Source organism: Phyllosticta citribraziliensis (genome assembly GCF_038025025.1).
Source record: "Phyllosticta citribraziliensis strain CPC 17464 chromosome Unknown J3D65scaffold_1, whole genome shotgun sequence".
NCBI classification, from domain to species: Eukaryota; Fungi; Ascomycota; class Dothideomycetes; order Botryosphaeriales; family Phyllostictaceae; genus Phyllosticta; species Phyllosticta citribraziliensis.
Window position 1 is genome coordinate 1765453 of NW_027117338.1, and position 13678 is coordinate 1779130.

Consider the following 13678-nt stretch of genomic DNA (forward strand, 5'->3'; position numbering starts at 1 on the left):
GGAAGTTGATGGCACAAATGGTGCAGTTACGCATTCCAACTGCAGGAGATATTTTCTGCTCCTATTCTGAATGCGCGGACATCTTGAAATCAGATTGAAACAAACGTGCCAGCTAGAGGTTCACAATCGCTGAAATGGTCTTGGAGATGATGACGGCATTTTCCAAGGCGGCTGAGAACCTGCTGGCCCTGTTTTGCTCCTCTCGTCCGCGCCCTTCCGTCGTCGAGGCATTGAATAAAATTCGATCAAGAGAGCAGCTTTAGTCCACAAAGTCCGCTCTTTTCCAATTGGACGGGCAGATTGTCAAGATGACGTAATGTCAAAATTGGCATGATATACGCGTAAGATGCTAGCCACTCTGCCAGCCGCTGTCACCAAGTCCAGTAGGTTTCAAACACAACACCAAGATCTTTCATTTGCAAACAAGCTCGTCAGCAGTCCAAAAGCGCCTGAGCCGCAGCTCATTCTACCTTCTGCAAAACCATGCGATTACGTGATGAGGCCTATTGGTGACGCACTAGTCCAACCAAACGCGTAGCAGTCGCGCCTGTTTGCCAGAAGAGGGCGAGGGGTCGAAAAAGAACCGAGACAGGTACTGCTTCAAATGGACACGCGGCCGCGCAGCCTAGCGCGTCAGAGTTCAGCGCGTCTTCTCGACTCTGGAGACTCGCGGCCTTCACACCAGGTAGCGCACAAGGTAGTCGTGGAACGCTGCAGCGTACGACGGCTGCTCGAGGCGAGACGAAAAAAATGTTCTTTTGCAGTTCATACTGCTGGCAACGGACTGGGCTATTTCTGCGATGTTGGTGATATTTTCAGCAGTCTCGACAGCATCAGGGGAAACAAAACAGAGAGTGAAGTGGTCTCTGCAATTGCAAACTTATGCACCGGTCGCCTCATTACGTTTCTCAGGTTTGCGCCTCTCCCTTGGAATCTCACTGCTCGAAGGCTTCGAATCGTGGCTCAGCCTCGCCGAGAAACGCTCATGAGATGCCGTCGCCTTACACAACCCGTCAGCGGGCATGCAATCCATGTGTGGCCTCTCCCTGAATTGCATTTCTAGCGTCTTACCCACCACGGCAAGACTGTCATTCATATAAGCCATCTCCGCCTCTTTCATACAAGTTTGGTCAGAGGCTGCTTTCGTTTGTTTCGCCAATTCTTGAAGAGCTCTTCTCGCGACTTCCAGGCTGACTCTAGGCACCAGCACCTGAGGCACACACAAGTACTGGCCCAGAGGATCATCAGCTCTTGTACCTTAATCAAACGCCCCCCGTCAGTCTTACGTTGGTCATTGTTTTCATCTTGGTACTGATTGCAGTGTCGATCAAAGAAAAGGGGTCAAGTGAGGCTGAACTTCTGAGAGGTTATAAAGCCTTTTTGATCAGTGTTTCTGAAAGCCATACTCTTGGCTATCACCCTTCTTTTCACATCATTCCAGTCCAGGACTTCCATCTCTTTAATATCTGTCACGAGTAGCGATCGCTTTCGCTTACCTTTCGTTCCTTTCCGACGTTAACTCCCGATCGCTTTCTTGAGATCCGAAATGAGGTTCTCTCACACTCTGATCGTTTTGGCTTCCGCGGCTCTGGTAGCCGCACATCCTGCTGTAAACTCCAAAGATGCAGACTGTAAGTATTCCATCACTGTTTCCCTAATTTGGGTCTTGTCAAGTAACAATTCAATAGTGGTCATTCGATCAGCCGCTGTCTCGGACGATTTGACGTCAGCTGGCAAGTCGGAGCGCAGTCATCACATCTCTCAGGACAGGAAGCTTTACAGCAAGAAAGCGCTCGAAGATGACGATGACGATGATGACGACGAGGACGGAGACGACGGTGCAGCCACCAACGCTGGAGGCAATGCTGCCCAAGGAACTCAACCCGGCGATGCAGGGCAAACCATAGGCTCTGGACAAGGAGCGCAGAATGGGACTGGACTGCAAGGCACCAACAACGGAGATCAGGGACAGGATGGCACCGCCAGCGAGGGCCGCAGAGGCGGTAACGGCCGCAAGGGTGCTGGTCAGAACGGAAATGGACAGCAGGGAGCTGGTGTTCAAGGTGGAGATGCTGGCCAAGCCGGAGAGGGGGAGACTGGAATAGACCAAAATGGACAAGGCCAGACAGGACAAGGCCAAGATGGCGACACGGGAAACGGGATCCAGGCCGGAGCGGGGGGAATCGGACAGGGAACGACCGGAGAAGGTCAGACTGGCCAAGGACAAGACGGTAATGCTGGACAGGCCGGTATTTCAGGACAAGATGGCACCGCTGGTAATGGAAATGGACGTCAAGGGGGACGAGGTGGACAAGGACAATCTGGCCAGGGGCAAGACGGTAATGCTGGACAAACGGCCGGTAACGCTGGAAACGGACGCCAGAATGGCAACGGCCGTCAAGGAGGAAATGGCGGTGCTGGTCAACAAGGCAAACCTCGTCCGAATGGTCAGCAAGGCCAGCAAGGCCAGCGCGGTCAAGGCGCGGGAGCTGGTGCTGCCGGAGAGCAGAATGGACAGCAGGGCCAACAAGATGGCCAACTCGGTCAAGGCGCCGGCGCTGGTGCCGCTGGAGAGCAGAATGGACAGCAGGGTCAACAAGGTGGTCAACTAGGTCAAGGCGCCGGGGCTGATTCTGCTGGAGAGCAAAATGGTCAACAGGGCCAACAAGATGGTCAACTTGGTCAAGGCGCTGGAGCTGATGCTGTTGGGGAGCAGAATGGACAGCAAGATCAACAGGCAGGCCAACGCGGCCGAGGCACTCAGGCGGGTGCTGCCGGGCAGCAGAATGGACAGCAAGGCCAGCGAGCAGGCCAACGCGGTCCAGGCGCTGAGGCTGGTGCCGCCGGACAGCAGAATGGACAACAGGGCCAACGAGCAGGCCAACGCGGCCAAGGCGCTGAAGCAGGTGAAGCTGGAAATCAAAATGGACAACAAGGCCAGCAGGCAGGCCAACGCGGTCGAGGAACTCAGGCCGGTGCCGCTGGACAGCAGAACGGCAACCGAGGCCGAAAGGGCGGCGAAAACGCAGCCGGCGCCAACGCTCAAGATGGACAGGACGCAAACCGAGGCCAGAACGGCAAAGGAGCTGGCAATGACGGCGTCAATGCCGCTGGAGTGCAGGGCCAAGGGGTGAGAGGTCAAAACAATAGTACCGCAGCAGCGGGCCTCAACAGCACTGCGCTCGCGCGTTCGAACAACACGGCGGCGGCAGCAGCCAGGAACCAGGGGCGCGAACCAAAGGCCGATAGGGTTCGTCGGAGCTTCAATCTTTGGGAGGTTGCGGCCGAGACCTGAAGTTCTCGTACGGCACGCAATCGGGCTCTGGTTTGGTGAATGTGGCCTTCCCGGTGGGCAAGTTTGGAGCGGGCTCTCCTTTGGTTGCAGGATAATGTTGATTTGATTTTGATTTTGCGGCGAGGAGGCAACTTAGGAACCATCGTTCTTCTCAATCCCCCTCGTTGATACACAGATATTGCTGGCTTTGACCGCGTAGAAATAGGTGGTGTAATGGACAGTTCGCTTGGCCTCCAGATTCGTCGACTCGGCCACTTGAATGCATAGCTCATATGATACGTGCATGGTACCATGTCATCGTTATAGAGGGATAGTCAACATTGCTTGGACCGATAATCTGTGAGACCAAAGGTTCATGCGGCGCCTGCAGTGGATCGAAATGGGGAAAGCTTGCTTATGCTGAGGACAAGCTCGAACGTAGAGGCGTATTTATGCGCAGGTTCGGCGGTTGATATGGCGTCTGATTCCTCGAAGCCGAAGCAAGGAGTGACAAGTCGGTAAGACACGGCTTGTGCTTAATTTTTGGCGTTCCGCAAGAGAATGGTCGGGTGGTTGAAGAGGTGAGGTTCACTTCGAGGTGTTGGCCAAGGCACCTAGTGCCCGCCGCGTCGGATCGGCATCCGAGTCATGTTCCCAGACGACCGCCAGGATCGTCTCCAACGTCACTTCGACTCGTCTCTAAGACACTTGCGCTCGACACCATGTCTGACGAGATGAAGGTGAATCCGGTGCGGGCGAAGGAGCTCCTTGAGAATATTACTCATGTCACAGAGCGCATACGAGCAGTCAACAAGACGGGCAAGAATGTAAGAAGCTGCCTCTCCAACGAACCTGCGTCACCAACTCAGGAAGAAGCGCAAGCAGCAACGACTGACTGACTGACATGTCTAGGTGCGCCTGATTGCCGTTTCGAAGCTGAAGCCCGCGACCGACATTCTTGCCCTCCACACTGCTACACCTCCCGTCGTGCATTTTGGCGAAAACTACTACCAAGAGTTGCAAGAAAAGGCACAATTACTGCCCCGCTCGATCAAGTGGCACTTTATCGGCGCACTCCAAACGAACAAGTGCAAGCCGCTTGCCGAACAAATACCAAACCTCTGGAGCGTGTCAAGTGTTGACAGCACAAAAAAGGCAGACAACTTGGAGAAGGGACGCAAGGCGCTGGTAGAAAAGGATGGCGCAGAAAGCATTCAAGAGAAGCTGAGGCTCATGGTGCAAGTTAACACGAGCGGTGAAGAGAACAAAAGTGGTGTGGAGCCCGGCGACGCCGCAGCGCTGTGCAAGCATGTCTTGGAAAATTGCCCGCACCTGAAGCTGGCCGGACTCATGACGATTGGCGCAATCGCTCGGTCACAAGCCACAACGCCGGAGACGGAGAATGAAGACTTTGTTTGTTTGCGAGAGACGAGGGACAGGGTCGCCCAGGAGCTGGGTATCGCTAAAGAGCAACTGGAGTTGAGTATGGGCATGAGCTCGGACTTCGAGGGTGCAATCACGATGGGTAGTGACGAGGTTAGAGTGGGTACGACGATATTTGGGCAGAGACCCCCTAAGAAGGATGCAAAAGTCAAGGAAGACACGGAAGAAGTCAAGAAGTAGGAGAGAGGATATCATCAATGAAGCATAAGCCGGCGCAAGCCAGCCAAGTCGAAAGAGAAAGGCCTACTCACTAGGTCAGCTACTTGTGCTTGGTTGCGTTGCGCAAGAAATCATCTGACCTTGGTGGATGTCAACTGGGTCGTCCCCGATCACCCTCCAAGCCGTACCAGGTAGTGTGGGCGCATCGCGTCATTTGCTCTGGCAGAGCTTGGGCTAACCTCCTTGCTCCATCCTGCTCATCATCTCAACCCTCTGGCGTAGCATTTCGTTTTCGCGTTCCACGCGAGCATTTCCCATCTTCGACAAGATTTTTGCTTGGTCTTTGATCACGTGTCTGAGGCAGCACGCGTAGCAAAGGCCGGCGATGCCGAAGAGGACGGTCAAGAGCGTAATTATCATGGCGAATGGATCCATCGTGAGGAAGGCGTGTGGAACTGGAAGGATCTCAATATCAGCTTGGAGCTGGCGCACTCTTGAGAGCATCCATGAGACTTCACTGACATAGTGAACAAGGCTTGTTTTGGTAACTTTCGCCAAAAGCTTTGAGGTGAATGTTGTAGAGTGCAGGGAAAGCCGTGGGAGATGTGATGGTGATCCAGTAAGAGAATTGTCCAGCGGTGCAGTCAAAGTCTGGGGGCACATGAGCACACGGCGCGGTTTCCAGGCCATACCTGTAAAATTTCCACCATCACGTTGTTCTAGCAGTGTTAAATTATCTCCTGGCCACATCGACACTGCCCAATATCAAATACGCTTTCCGAGCTGGACTTGACTCTAGAAGAATCCAACTACAAAGCCCAAAACTGTCTTGAACCTTGCAACAATGAGAATATGCTTGCTCAAACCATGGCTTCGACAAAGTTGAAGAAACTTGCGATACAATTCGCCTTATTTCCTTGCAGGCAAACCAAAGTGCTCGTGGAAACATCGAGACAAGGCCATTGATACTGTTATATTAGCAGGCGAAATGGGCTGGAAAACACTCCTCTCCATAGACAACAAGCCTTCATCAAACCCGGTCTTTCCCGCTTGATGGCCTCCTTCGACCCTCGTGCGCGCTGCGCTCTGCGCAGCGAGGAACCAGTACTTTTCACGAACCTGAGGGAGTTTCGAGAGATCGTCCGCAGAATCTTGGAGTTGAACGCACACGGCGAGCGCACACTATTGGTGGCCAAAAAAGCGCTCGACCTACTCGTTGAACTCGACCCCAACACGGTTGCGTTCTCCGCAGCGCTCGAGCCCTTCCGCCATTTGCTACGTCGCATGGAACAGGAGTTGCCGTCGCCCGGTGCCACGAAGCTGACCATGATGGAGCTGTATGCCGAGTTTGCGACGAAGCACCAAAGCAACATGGCCAAGGTGGAGTTGGAGCCGGTGGCGAAAGAGCACGACTTAGACGTTACTCGGGAGACGGAAGCCAGCATAAAGAGCCAGGAGGAGTGGTTTGAGGCTATGGAGGGTGATCAAAGATGCGAGAAAGAGATTCAAACTTTGGTGCGCTCGCGGAGCTCCAGTGATATTACGACGACGGACAGTTCCCAGGTAAAGTGAGCTATGAAATGTTGTGGGTGGTTACACTAAGAAGCTAACCTTGCTGGGCAGTGGTCAATCCAAGCCAATGGATAAAGTAAAGATCAAGTTCAATGTGAGGACGGAGCCGTTGAGTACCCTCGAGGTGCGGGAGAAGGGCATCGTTCGGGCAAGGCTTGTGGAGAGACGGCAAAAAGCTGTGCGAGGGGTTGAGATTGAAGATGATTGGATTCGCATTTTGGTCAAGTGGACCGAGAAACAAGAAGAAGCAGAGTAGACACATTTTGAAGAGAGCAGCAATCTTCAATTTTACTACTCACGATTCCCAACTTGTCCGACGACCCTGTTCTCTCCGGCGTTCCTTCTCGACTTTGATGGCTTGATTCATGCTGGGCGCTTGCCCCTTCAACGCCGCCTTGTGATCTTGCAAACCGGCGTTTGCGACTTGGTCCAGGATAAAGTTACCCAGTTGCCCGTTGCGCCATCGTTGGATCATCCACAGCGCCGTGGCTTCCGAATCTGGTATGCCGCCGGGTTTCAATCTTCCTGTCCGTTTTGCCACTGCTTCCAAAAGAATGCTTATGTCATTGGTTGGCTCGTTATAGTGGGCGTACAGCGACGGATCGTTGAGGTTGATGTGGTAGAGCAGATAATCTGCCAGTAACTGTGGTTGAATGATGGTGTCTTTGACACATCCACAGAGTGCAAGTTTGAGCATGGCCTCGGAGTCAGGGACGTAGGGAATGAAGACTCCCGGTGTGTCGACCAAGTATAGACCGCCCCTCTCGTCGTCACCATCTGCTATTTTGACCGACGACGCCACTTTTCTCGTGATGCCCGGCTGTGCTCCTGTCTGGGCGGCCTTGGCCTTCCTGACGCCTTCCCAACGCAGATTGTTCAACAGTGTAGACTTGCCCACGTTGGGCATGCCAACTACCATCACGCGCGTGCCTACGGGAGAGCCGTTCTCGAAAGCATAGTCTTTGGCGAATTTCAGGACGTCTTTGACGCTCTTTGAGTTTTTGTCAGTGAATTTGACCGGTGTCGGCGCAAGCCAGTCGCGGATGATTCGCTGGTCCTTGAAATCGGCCTGTATCCAAGTTAGCGTTCTGAAGGTACAGGTAGGATTTGTCTGAAATACCGCGCGGCCGTATTTGTCCTGGGACCTGCCCAGATCGGCTTTTGTGTAGATGACCATGCGCTCGCGACCAGCCAGCGTCTCCTCGATCAGCGGGTTGTAGGAAGTAAGTGGAACGCGGTAGTCTCGACATTCTACAATCAGGTCAATGCCGGAGAGCATCGACTTCATTTTGCTCAAGCCGGACTTGTGGTGGCCGAGGAAGTAGGATCGCGGGAGCGAGTCGAGCGTCGGGAAGACGGCCCGCGGGAGAAATTGTGAGGCCATGGCTTGTCACGAATTGTTGGCATGGTGGGCTTTCAGAAAGACGATCTTGCGATGATGTTTTGGCGAGAGAGAGACGCGCACCGGGGCACGCCCGGGCATCTCTGGCGGCCGAATCCTAGCGACCCGCCGGGAATGTGCCGGGGAAACACTGCCGTCATAGGTCACAGCGGGGCACCCACATCTCTCCACGCTAACGACTCGACATGATCTTGACCGCGCTTGTATAAGTACCCGCAGCTGTCCCCTTGTCCACCATGGACCGCGACCCATCCTCTTCGTCGCTCTAGAATGTCGGGGGTCAAGACCGGGTGGTTTGCCCCCCATGGCATCCTCAGGCCCTTTCGACTGCTCCGCCAGGATTTGGCCAACCTGCCCAAGAGATATGCTTCGGATTGGTCCGTCTTCAATCAGCTTATCATAGCAAGTGCCGTCTATGTCTTTTTCACCAACCTGCTTCCCGGAATCACTTTTGCCAGCGACTTGTACGAGCTCACGGGCGGCAACTGGGGCACGATAGAGGTTGTTTTCAGCACGGGACTATGTGGTGTCATATTTTCCCTGTACGTTTCACAGACTGGTATTCGAGTCTGTCGTTGACTGACTTCTTAGTTTCTCGATCCAGCCTCTCACGATACTGGGCGTTACTGGACCGTTTTCGATTTTGGCTGAGAACATTTACTCTCTTTGCGAGTCTTCCTTTCACGTACGCATCCAAAACTTCTGCGTCGACTCGACCTCTAATGGATCCAGATTCCATTCTTGCCCTTCATGGCATGGTCCTTGATCCATGCTGGGTGGATGCACTACCTGCTTGCCATCTTTAATGCTCACGACTACACTATGCGCTACGTAACGACGTTCTCCACGGAGATTTTCTCACTGCTAAATAGCATCATCTACTTCCACAAGGCCATACAGGAGCTTGAACGTGCTCATTCGCGCCTTTCCTTCGCCGCCTTCCTGTACTCGGTCATTGGGTGCATAGGGACCTGCTTGCTCGCCATCTTTCTCGCGTCGGCGGAGAGGTGGAAACCCCTATTCCACAGATATATCCGCATGGGATTGGCCGAGTACGCAGCGGCCATAAGCATCATCTTCTTCATCGCAATCCCCCACGCCGGAGAGCTTGCCAGTCTGGACCGCGAAACGCTTCCAGTCAGCCACTCCTTCCGACCAACAGACCCTGACCGCTCCATCTTTTTCGTCAAGTTCTGGGAGTTGCCCGTGTCGTGGATTTTTGCGGCCCTCATCCCAGGCGCCATCATCACGACGCTCTTCTTCTTTGACCACGAAGTCAGCAGCATCATCTGCACGATCCAGCGCTACGGGACCAGGAAGCCTGGGGGTTACGCTTTGGACATTGCCCTGCTGGGCACAACCACTGCGCTTTGCGGCATTCTGGGAATCCCCCCTGCGAACGGACTCTTGCCTCAGGCGCCGCTGCACTCGGAAAGCCTGATGCACGATGATGCGGAGAACATTCAAATCGCGGCCTCAGGAGGCAACGACACAATCACCGAGGTCCGGTCGTCTCGTCGCGTCTACGAGCAGCGCTGGAGCCATTTCCTGCACGCGGCGGGCATCCTCGCCTTCGTCAGCCCGCCGCTGATGAAGGTGCTCGGCGTGACGCCGACGAGCGTGTTGGCCGGCCTCTTCCTCTTCATGGGCGAGCAGAGTCTCTCAGTCAAGTACGCCCACCAGGTCCTCCCCGTTGTGAAACATGTGTGCTAACACGATCCGTAGCCCTATCCTCCTCCGCACATTCTACATCCTAACGCCACCCTCCGAACTCCCGTCCCTCCCTCCTTCCATCAAAAGCTACGCTTCCGTGCACCTGTACACACTGGCGCAAATCGTCATCACTGTCATCATCTTCATCGTCACACTGACCAAAGCCGGCCCCGTCTTCCCCGTCATCATCATCCTGCTCGTTCCCCTACGCCTGCTCGCCATGAACCGCATCTGGAGCTCGGAAACCCTGCGATATGTCGATGCCTGGGCGTGTCGAGATGGCACGCCAGAAGACGATCGGGAGAGGCGCGAGCGCGCGAGGAAGCGCGCACATGAGGCCGTGGCGCTGGCGTTTGCGGAGGGGCGAGATGTCGAGTTGGGCAGTCTTGGTGGTGGTGCTGGAAGTGGTGCTGCTACTCATGTTGGTGAAGGCGGCGACACCGAGTCGATTGTGTTGAGGCCCGTCTCGCGCTCGAGTCGCAAGGAGAGCTCGTGAGCGAATCCTAGTGCAGGCCTTTGCTGGCAAAACTCACTTTTTTGGATTAGATATTGTGAGGAGAGGCTAGACCGAAGTAGACCGCTGCTTTATTTTTTGCCCCCTAGGTAACTATGGTCTGAAGGAGCTGTACGTGTAAATGCCTGGACAAAGAGTACATTTTCCCGCGGAAAGAAAGAATTACACACGTGGAAAAGTAAATGTGGGACGTGCGGCGTCTTCGATAGATCACGTCTCGTCTCAAACAGCGAGGAGGACCAGCCAGTTATGTTACTTCTGATGCTCTGTTTTCATTTGCTTCTTGCCTTCTGTCTTTGATCCAGGTGAGTCTGGATCTAGTGAGCCACAAATGTTGCGCGGCAACTTTTGATCACAACTGTGAGGTGAAGATAACAGACCCTTCCAGAGGCTCACCAGATGCCTCTCCCTCCAGCCCACTTCCCATGCGGGCACCTATTATGACATCAAACCCTCAATGAACTACCATCTCCTCCTGCCAAACGTCTCCGGCGGCGGACCACCCATTCCTGTCTGCGGGCCCCATCCACGGTCCCTGCCCCGTCCACCGCCGCCACCACCGCCATACGGACCTCCTGGGCCACCACCACCCCTATACCGAACAGCACCCCTGCCCCTAATCTGGCCAACTTCGGCGTCAGGTCCAGCATCAGTCAAGACATCGCCGTCGTCAAACGTGTAGCGGCGTTCGGCACCAGCGCCAGGGCGGTCGCTGGGCCGCCAGTTGCGGCTGGAGCAGCGGCGCAGCTCCTCGAGGCGGCGAGCAGCCAGGTCGTCCGCCACGGGGAGGAAGTACAGTTTGGGCTTGGCGGCCGTCGAACCGAAGAGCTTGTCAAGGGCTACGAAGGACTTTTCGGTCGCGGGGCCCGACGGCGCCGCCGCCGCCGCCTTGCGGGTTGAGCTGGTGGGCGACTCTGGCGGTGGAAGTCTTCCGGCTCCGCCGCGTGGTGGCGATGCTGTTCCCGCAGGTTCGCGTGGCGGCGGCGGCTGCTGCAGTGATGATGGCGCGCCGACTTCGCGGTGCGAGGCGAGCACGCCGCCGTCAACGTCGGCAGGTTCATAGACGACTTCCCAGCGCTTGCCCATGCGGCTGGAGCCACCGCTCTCGCGTTCCTCGCGCTCAATCCATTCGCTGACTTTGTCGTCTGGGACGAAATCGGCCCAGAGGGGTTTGCGAGTGCGCTCGGGCGGCCATACGGCTTCGTGTAGTGAGCTGCGCACGCGGGCGGCTGCAGTGATGGAGTCGAAGAGGGCTAGCACATGTGTCCGTATGGGGTCGAGATGGAAGAGCTCCAAGACTTGGGGGTCCGGAGAGGAAGACGAGGGCGGCGAGGCAATGGAGATCAAGTGGTTCTTGAGCAAAGCGGGTTGTAGTGGGCGCATGAAGTCGCGAATATAGAGGCCGCGGGTTGCAGGATGAAGAGCAGGTGAAATTGCCCGGTCGTCATCTTCAACAGCCTCTGGCAGTGCCGAGGGCCTAGAAATGGGTTCTCCCGCTGGAGGAAATAACGATTGGTAACGGGTCTCTCTGTGAGGCTTTGGAGATGCCGAACGTTGCCGAGGAGTCTCTTCTTGACTGGCCACCTCGTGTTTGTTTTCGCCGTCGTCGTGAGCACGCTCGATTCTCTCGACTGCTGACTGGTCAGTCGCCTCCCGCTTCTTTGAGTCGTCTGGTTCGGCGGATGCAGTCTCTTTCGGCTCTCCCTCATCCCGTAAGTTGGAAGCTTCTCCAGTGGCTTCCGGATTCTCAGTAGACGACGTTCGCTCGTCGCCAAGGCCCGCGGGAGCGGCATCTTGCATATCCACCTCAGGCACGGAACCATCCTCTTTTAGGTGCACCCCAGGGACATGCTCTTCGTCCAGTCTCAACCTTTTTCTTGTAGTTTCAACGTCGATTGGTGGTGAGACGCTCCGTCTCTTTCTTGTCTTAGACTCCTCCTTCGGCAAATCAGACGATGCGACTGGAGGCGATTCCTTAGTCGCGAGGGACGCTTGATCTTCGGCTTGGCGTGATGTTTCAAGCTTTGGCGAAAGCGACTGCTGGGTAGGCGGCTCTGCCGACGGCGGCGCCTCTTGCGACTCTTCCTCTGCTTCTGGCGCCTCAACAGCCTCTGGTGCATTGGTTTCCGCAGACGCCGTGGGTTGGTCGTCTTTGCCATCACTTGCCGGATCAGCAGCCTTGTCGTCAGTCGCCCCGTCCAGCGCGTCCAGCGATGTCTGATTTGGTGTCCTTTCGCCGTCCGTCCGCGGCGCTACATCGCCGTCCTCACTTTTACGGAGGGTCTCTTCATCGCGGGCGGTATCAGGCGCGGGATGGTTCTCGGGAGACGCTTCATGCGCCTCGGGCTCCGCATCGTCGTTGTCGTCCAGTTGCGCATCAGCTTCGGGGGTTGCGCTCGCGTTCTCAGAGTCGTCTCGCTCAAGCCGCTCGATTAGTTGAGCTTTGCGCGTTAGGCCCGTCAACGCGATGCTACGGGTCTTGAGAAGCGCCTTTAGGTTGTTAACCGTTAGCTTGCTGTAGTCGACCATGACGTGTTTACGCGACGGGGCGTGGTCCAGAGGTACAGCAGCGACGTCGGCGAATTGAGATGAGAGTGGTAAGGCGCAATTCCGAAAAGACGCGTCGGGCGCATGTACCGAAAGAGGGCTCTGCCGTGGACGCAAAGGTCACGCGTTGAATTGTGTTGAGTGATGATTCCGTGCGGTAAGTGTGGAATCCGAATGGCCGGAAGGACTGGGCTGGGCGCGGGTGTAAAGGTGCGGATGCGACGTGAAGCTGCGAGACCTGGGGGTAGATTGGACGAGCGCTGGAGCTGCAGGTGCCGTCGGACCCGAATCGCTCCATCCAGCCGAGTGCTCCCATTGGCCAGCCCTACTTTCGAAAACGCCACCGTTTGAGAGCATCGAAGCGCCGCTTTTGGACAACGAAGGGTCTAGTTAACACAGGAACATTCTCCAAACTAGGCGATTGTTGCACCCTTAGCTACATGCAGTCTCGAATTTCAAGCTCACGGCAGCCCCTTTGAGCACTCGCAAATCATCGGTCGGAACAAACGGCAAACGCAGTGTCGATTGCGCGCTTCTCTGATCCTGCCAAACCCTATACTTTTGATGCCCGCGAACAGGACACTTGAGACGGGAGATCTGCTTGGCCAGTGTTGAAAATTCCGATACGGACTCGGCCGCTGTATGGTAGCAGGAAGCTGGACGTGGAGCCTCCCAATTTCGTTGTACGAAACCCAGCGCCACAGCGGCCACCTAGCTACGTCCCTGTCGCCAGCAAACGGCTCAGCCTCGTGAACTTGATTGCGAGCGTTAACCCCGAGCCTGATGGCTATATGAGCGATCGACTTGTCATAAGCCAAGAATAGGAAAGGGGGACGTAGGGTGCTGCGGCTGTTGATCACAATCGATACTAGGAGAACCAGCTGCATGGTCAAGAAATTTTTTGCTCTTCTCTAGAGCACGAGGGACAGAGCATATCCAGAAGTAAGAACGACATCGTCAAGTAGCTTGAGCTTTCGCATCCCGCCTGGACCTCTCGATGCCTTTCATTCTCCCACCAAGGCAAGGAGACCCCCCCCCCCCCCCCCCCCCCCCC

At 55.5% G+C, this 13678-nt stretch overlaps 7 protein-coding genes across 7 annotated transcripts; 3 read left to right on the plus strand and 4 right to left on the minus strand.

Annotated features, from left to right (window-relative positions):
- The first annotated feature begins 1077 nt into the window (after window positions 1-1077).
- On the plus strand, window positions 1078-3526 carry J3D65DRAFT_610169 (uncharacterized protein). Its single transcript, XM_066798774.1, has 3 exons — window positions 1078-1275; window positions 1334-1631; window positions 1689-3526. The coding sequence occupies exons 2-3, from the start codon at window positions 1547-1549 to the stop codon at window positions 3293-3295; spliced, it is 1692 nt and encodes a 563-aa protein (XP_066659855.1). The 5' UTR covers window positions 1078-1275; window positions 1334-1546; the 3' UTR covers window positions 3296-3526.
- A 39-nt stretch (window positions 3527-3565) lies between these two features.
- On the plus strand, window positions 3566-5004 carry J3D65DRAFT_28413 (uncharacterized protein). Its single transcript, XM_066795100.1, has 2 exons — window positions 3566-4101; window positions 4187-5004. Exons 1-2 carry the CDS (start codon window positions 3997-3999, stop codon window positions 4895-4897), a joined length of 816 nt encoding a protein of 271 aa, XP_066659856.1. The 5' UTR covers window positions 3566-3996; the 3' UTR covers window positions 4898-5004.
- On the minus strand, window positions 5005-5778 carry J3D65DRAFT_28325 (uncharacterized protein). The gene has a single exon (XM_066795096.1). The coding sequence runs from the start codon at window positions 5624-5626 to the stop codon at window positions 5111-5113; it is 516 nt and encodes a 171-aa protein (XP_066659857.1). The 5' UTR covers window positions 5627-5778; the 3' UTR covers window positions 5005-5110.
- J3D65DRAFT_610174 (uncharacterized protein) lies at window positions 5616-6421 on the minus strand (the record flags this gene model as incomplete). Its single annotated transcript, XM_066798775.1, has 1 exon — window positions 5616-6421. A coding segment is annotated over exon 1 (469 nt), but the record flags the coding sequence as incomplete, so codon positions are not given.
- On the minus strand, window positions 6422-7902 carry J3D65DRAFT_610176 (P-loop containing nucleoside triphosphate hydrolase protein). Its single transcript, XM_066798776.1, has 2 exons — window positions 7569-7902; window positions 6422-7517 (listed from the first exon to the last, which is right to left on the minus strand). The coding sequence occupies exons 1-2, from the start codon at window positions 7830-7832 to the stop codon at window positions 6744-6746; spliced, it is 1038 nt and encodes a 345-aa protein (XP_066659859.1). The 5' UTR covers window positions 7833-7902; the 3' UTR covers window positions 6422-6743.
- Window positions 7903-7991: 89 nt separating this feature from the next.
- On the plus strand, window positions 7992-10367 carry J3D65DRAFT_610179 (HCO3 transporter family-domain-containing protein). The gene is made up of 4 exons (XM_066798777.1): window positions 7992-8392; window positions 8442-8535; window positions 8583-9520; window positions 9576-10367. The coding sequence occupies exons 1-4, from the start codon at window positions 8121-8123 to the stop codon at window positions 10057-10059; spliced, it is 1788 nt and encodes a 595-aa protein (XP_066659860.1). The 5' UTR covers window positions 7992-8120; the 3' UTR covers window positions 10060-10367.
- Window positions 10146-12835, minus strand: J3D65DRAFT_610180 (uncharacterized protein). Its single transcript, XM_066798778.1, has one exon. The coding sequence runs from the start codon at window positions 12604-12606 to the stop codon at window positions 10540-10542; it is 2067 nt and encodes a 688-aa protein (XP_066659861.1). The 5' UTR covers window positions 12607-12835; the 3' UTR covers window positions 10146-10539.
- Window positions 12836-13678: the final 843 nt, after the last annotated feature.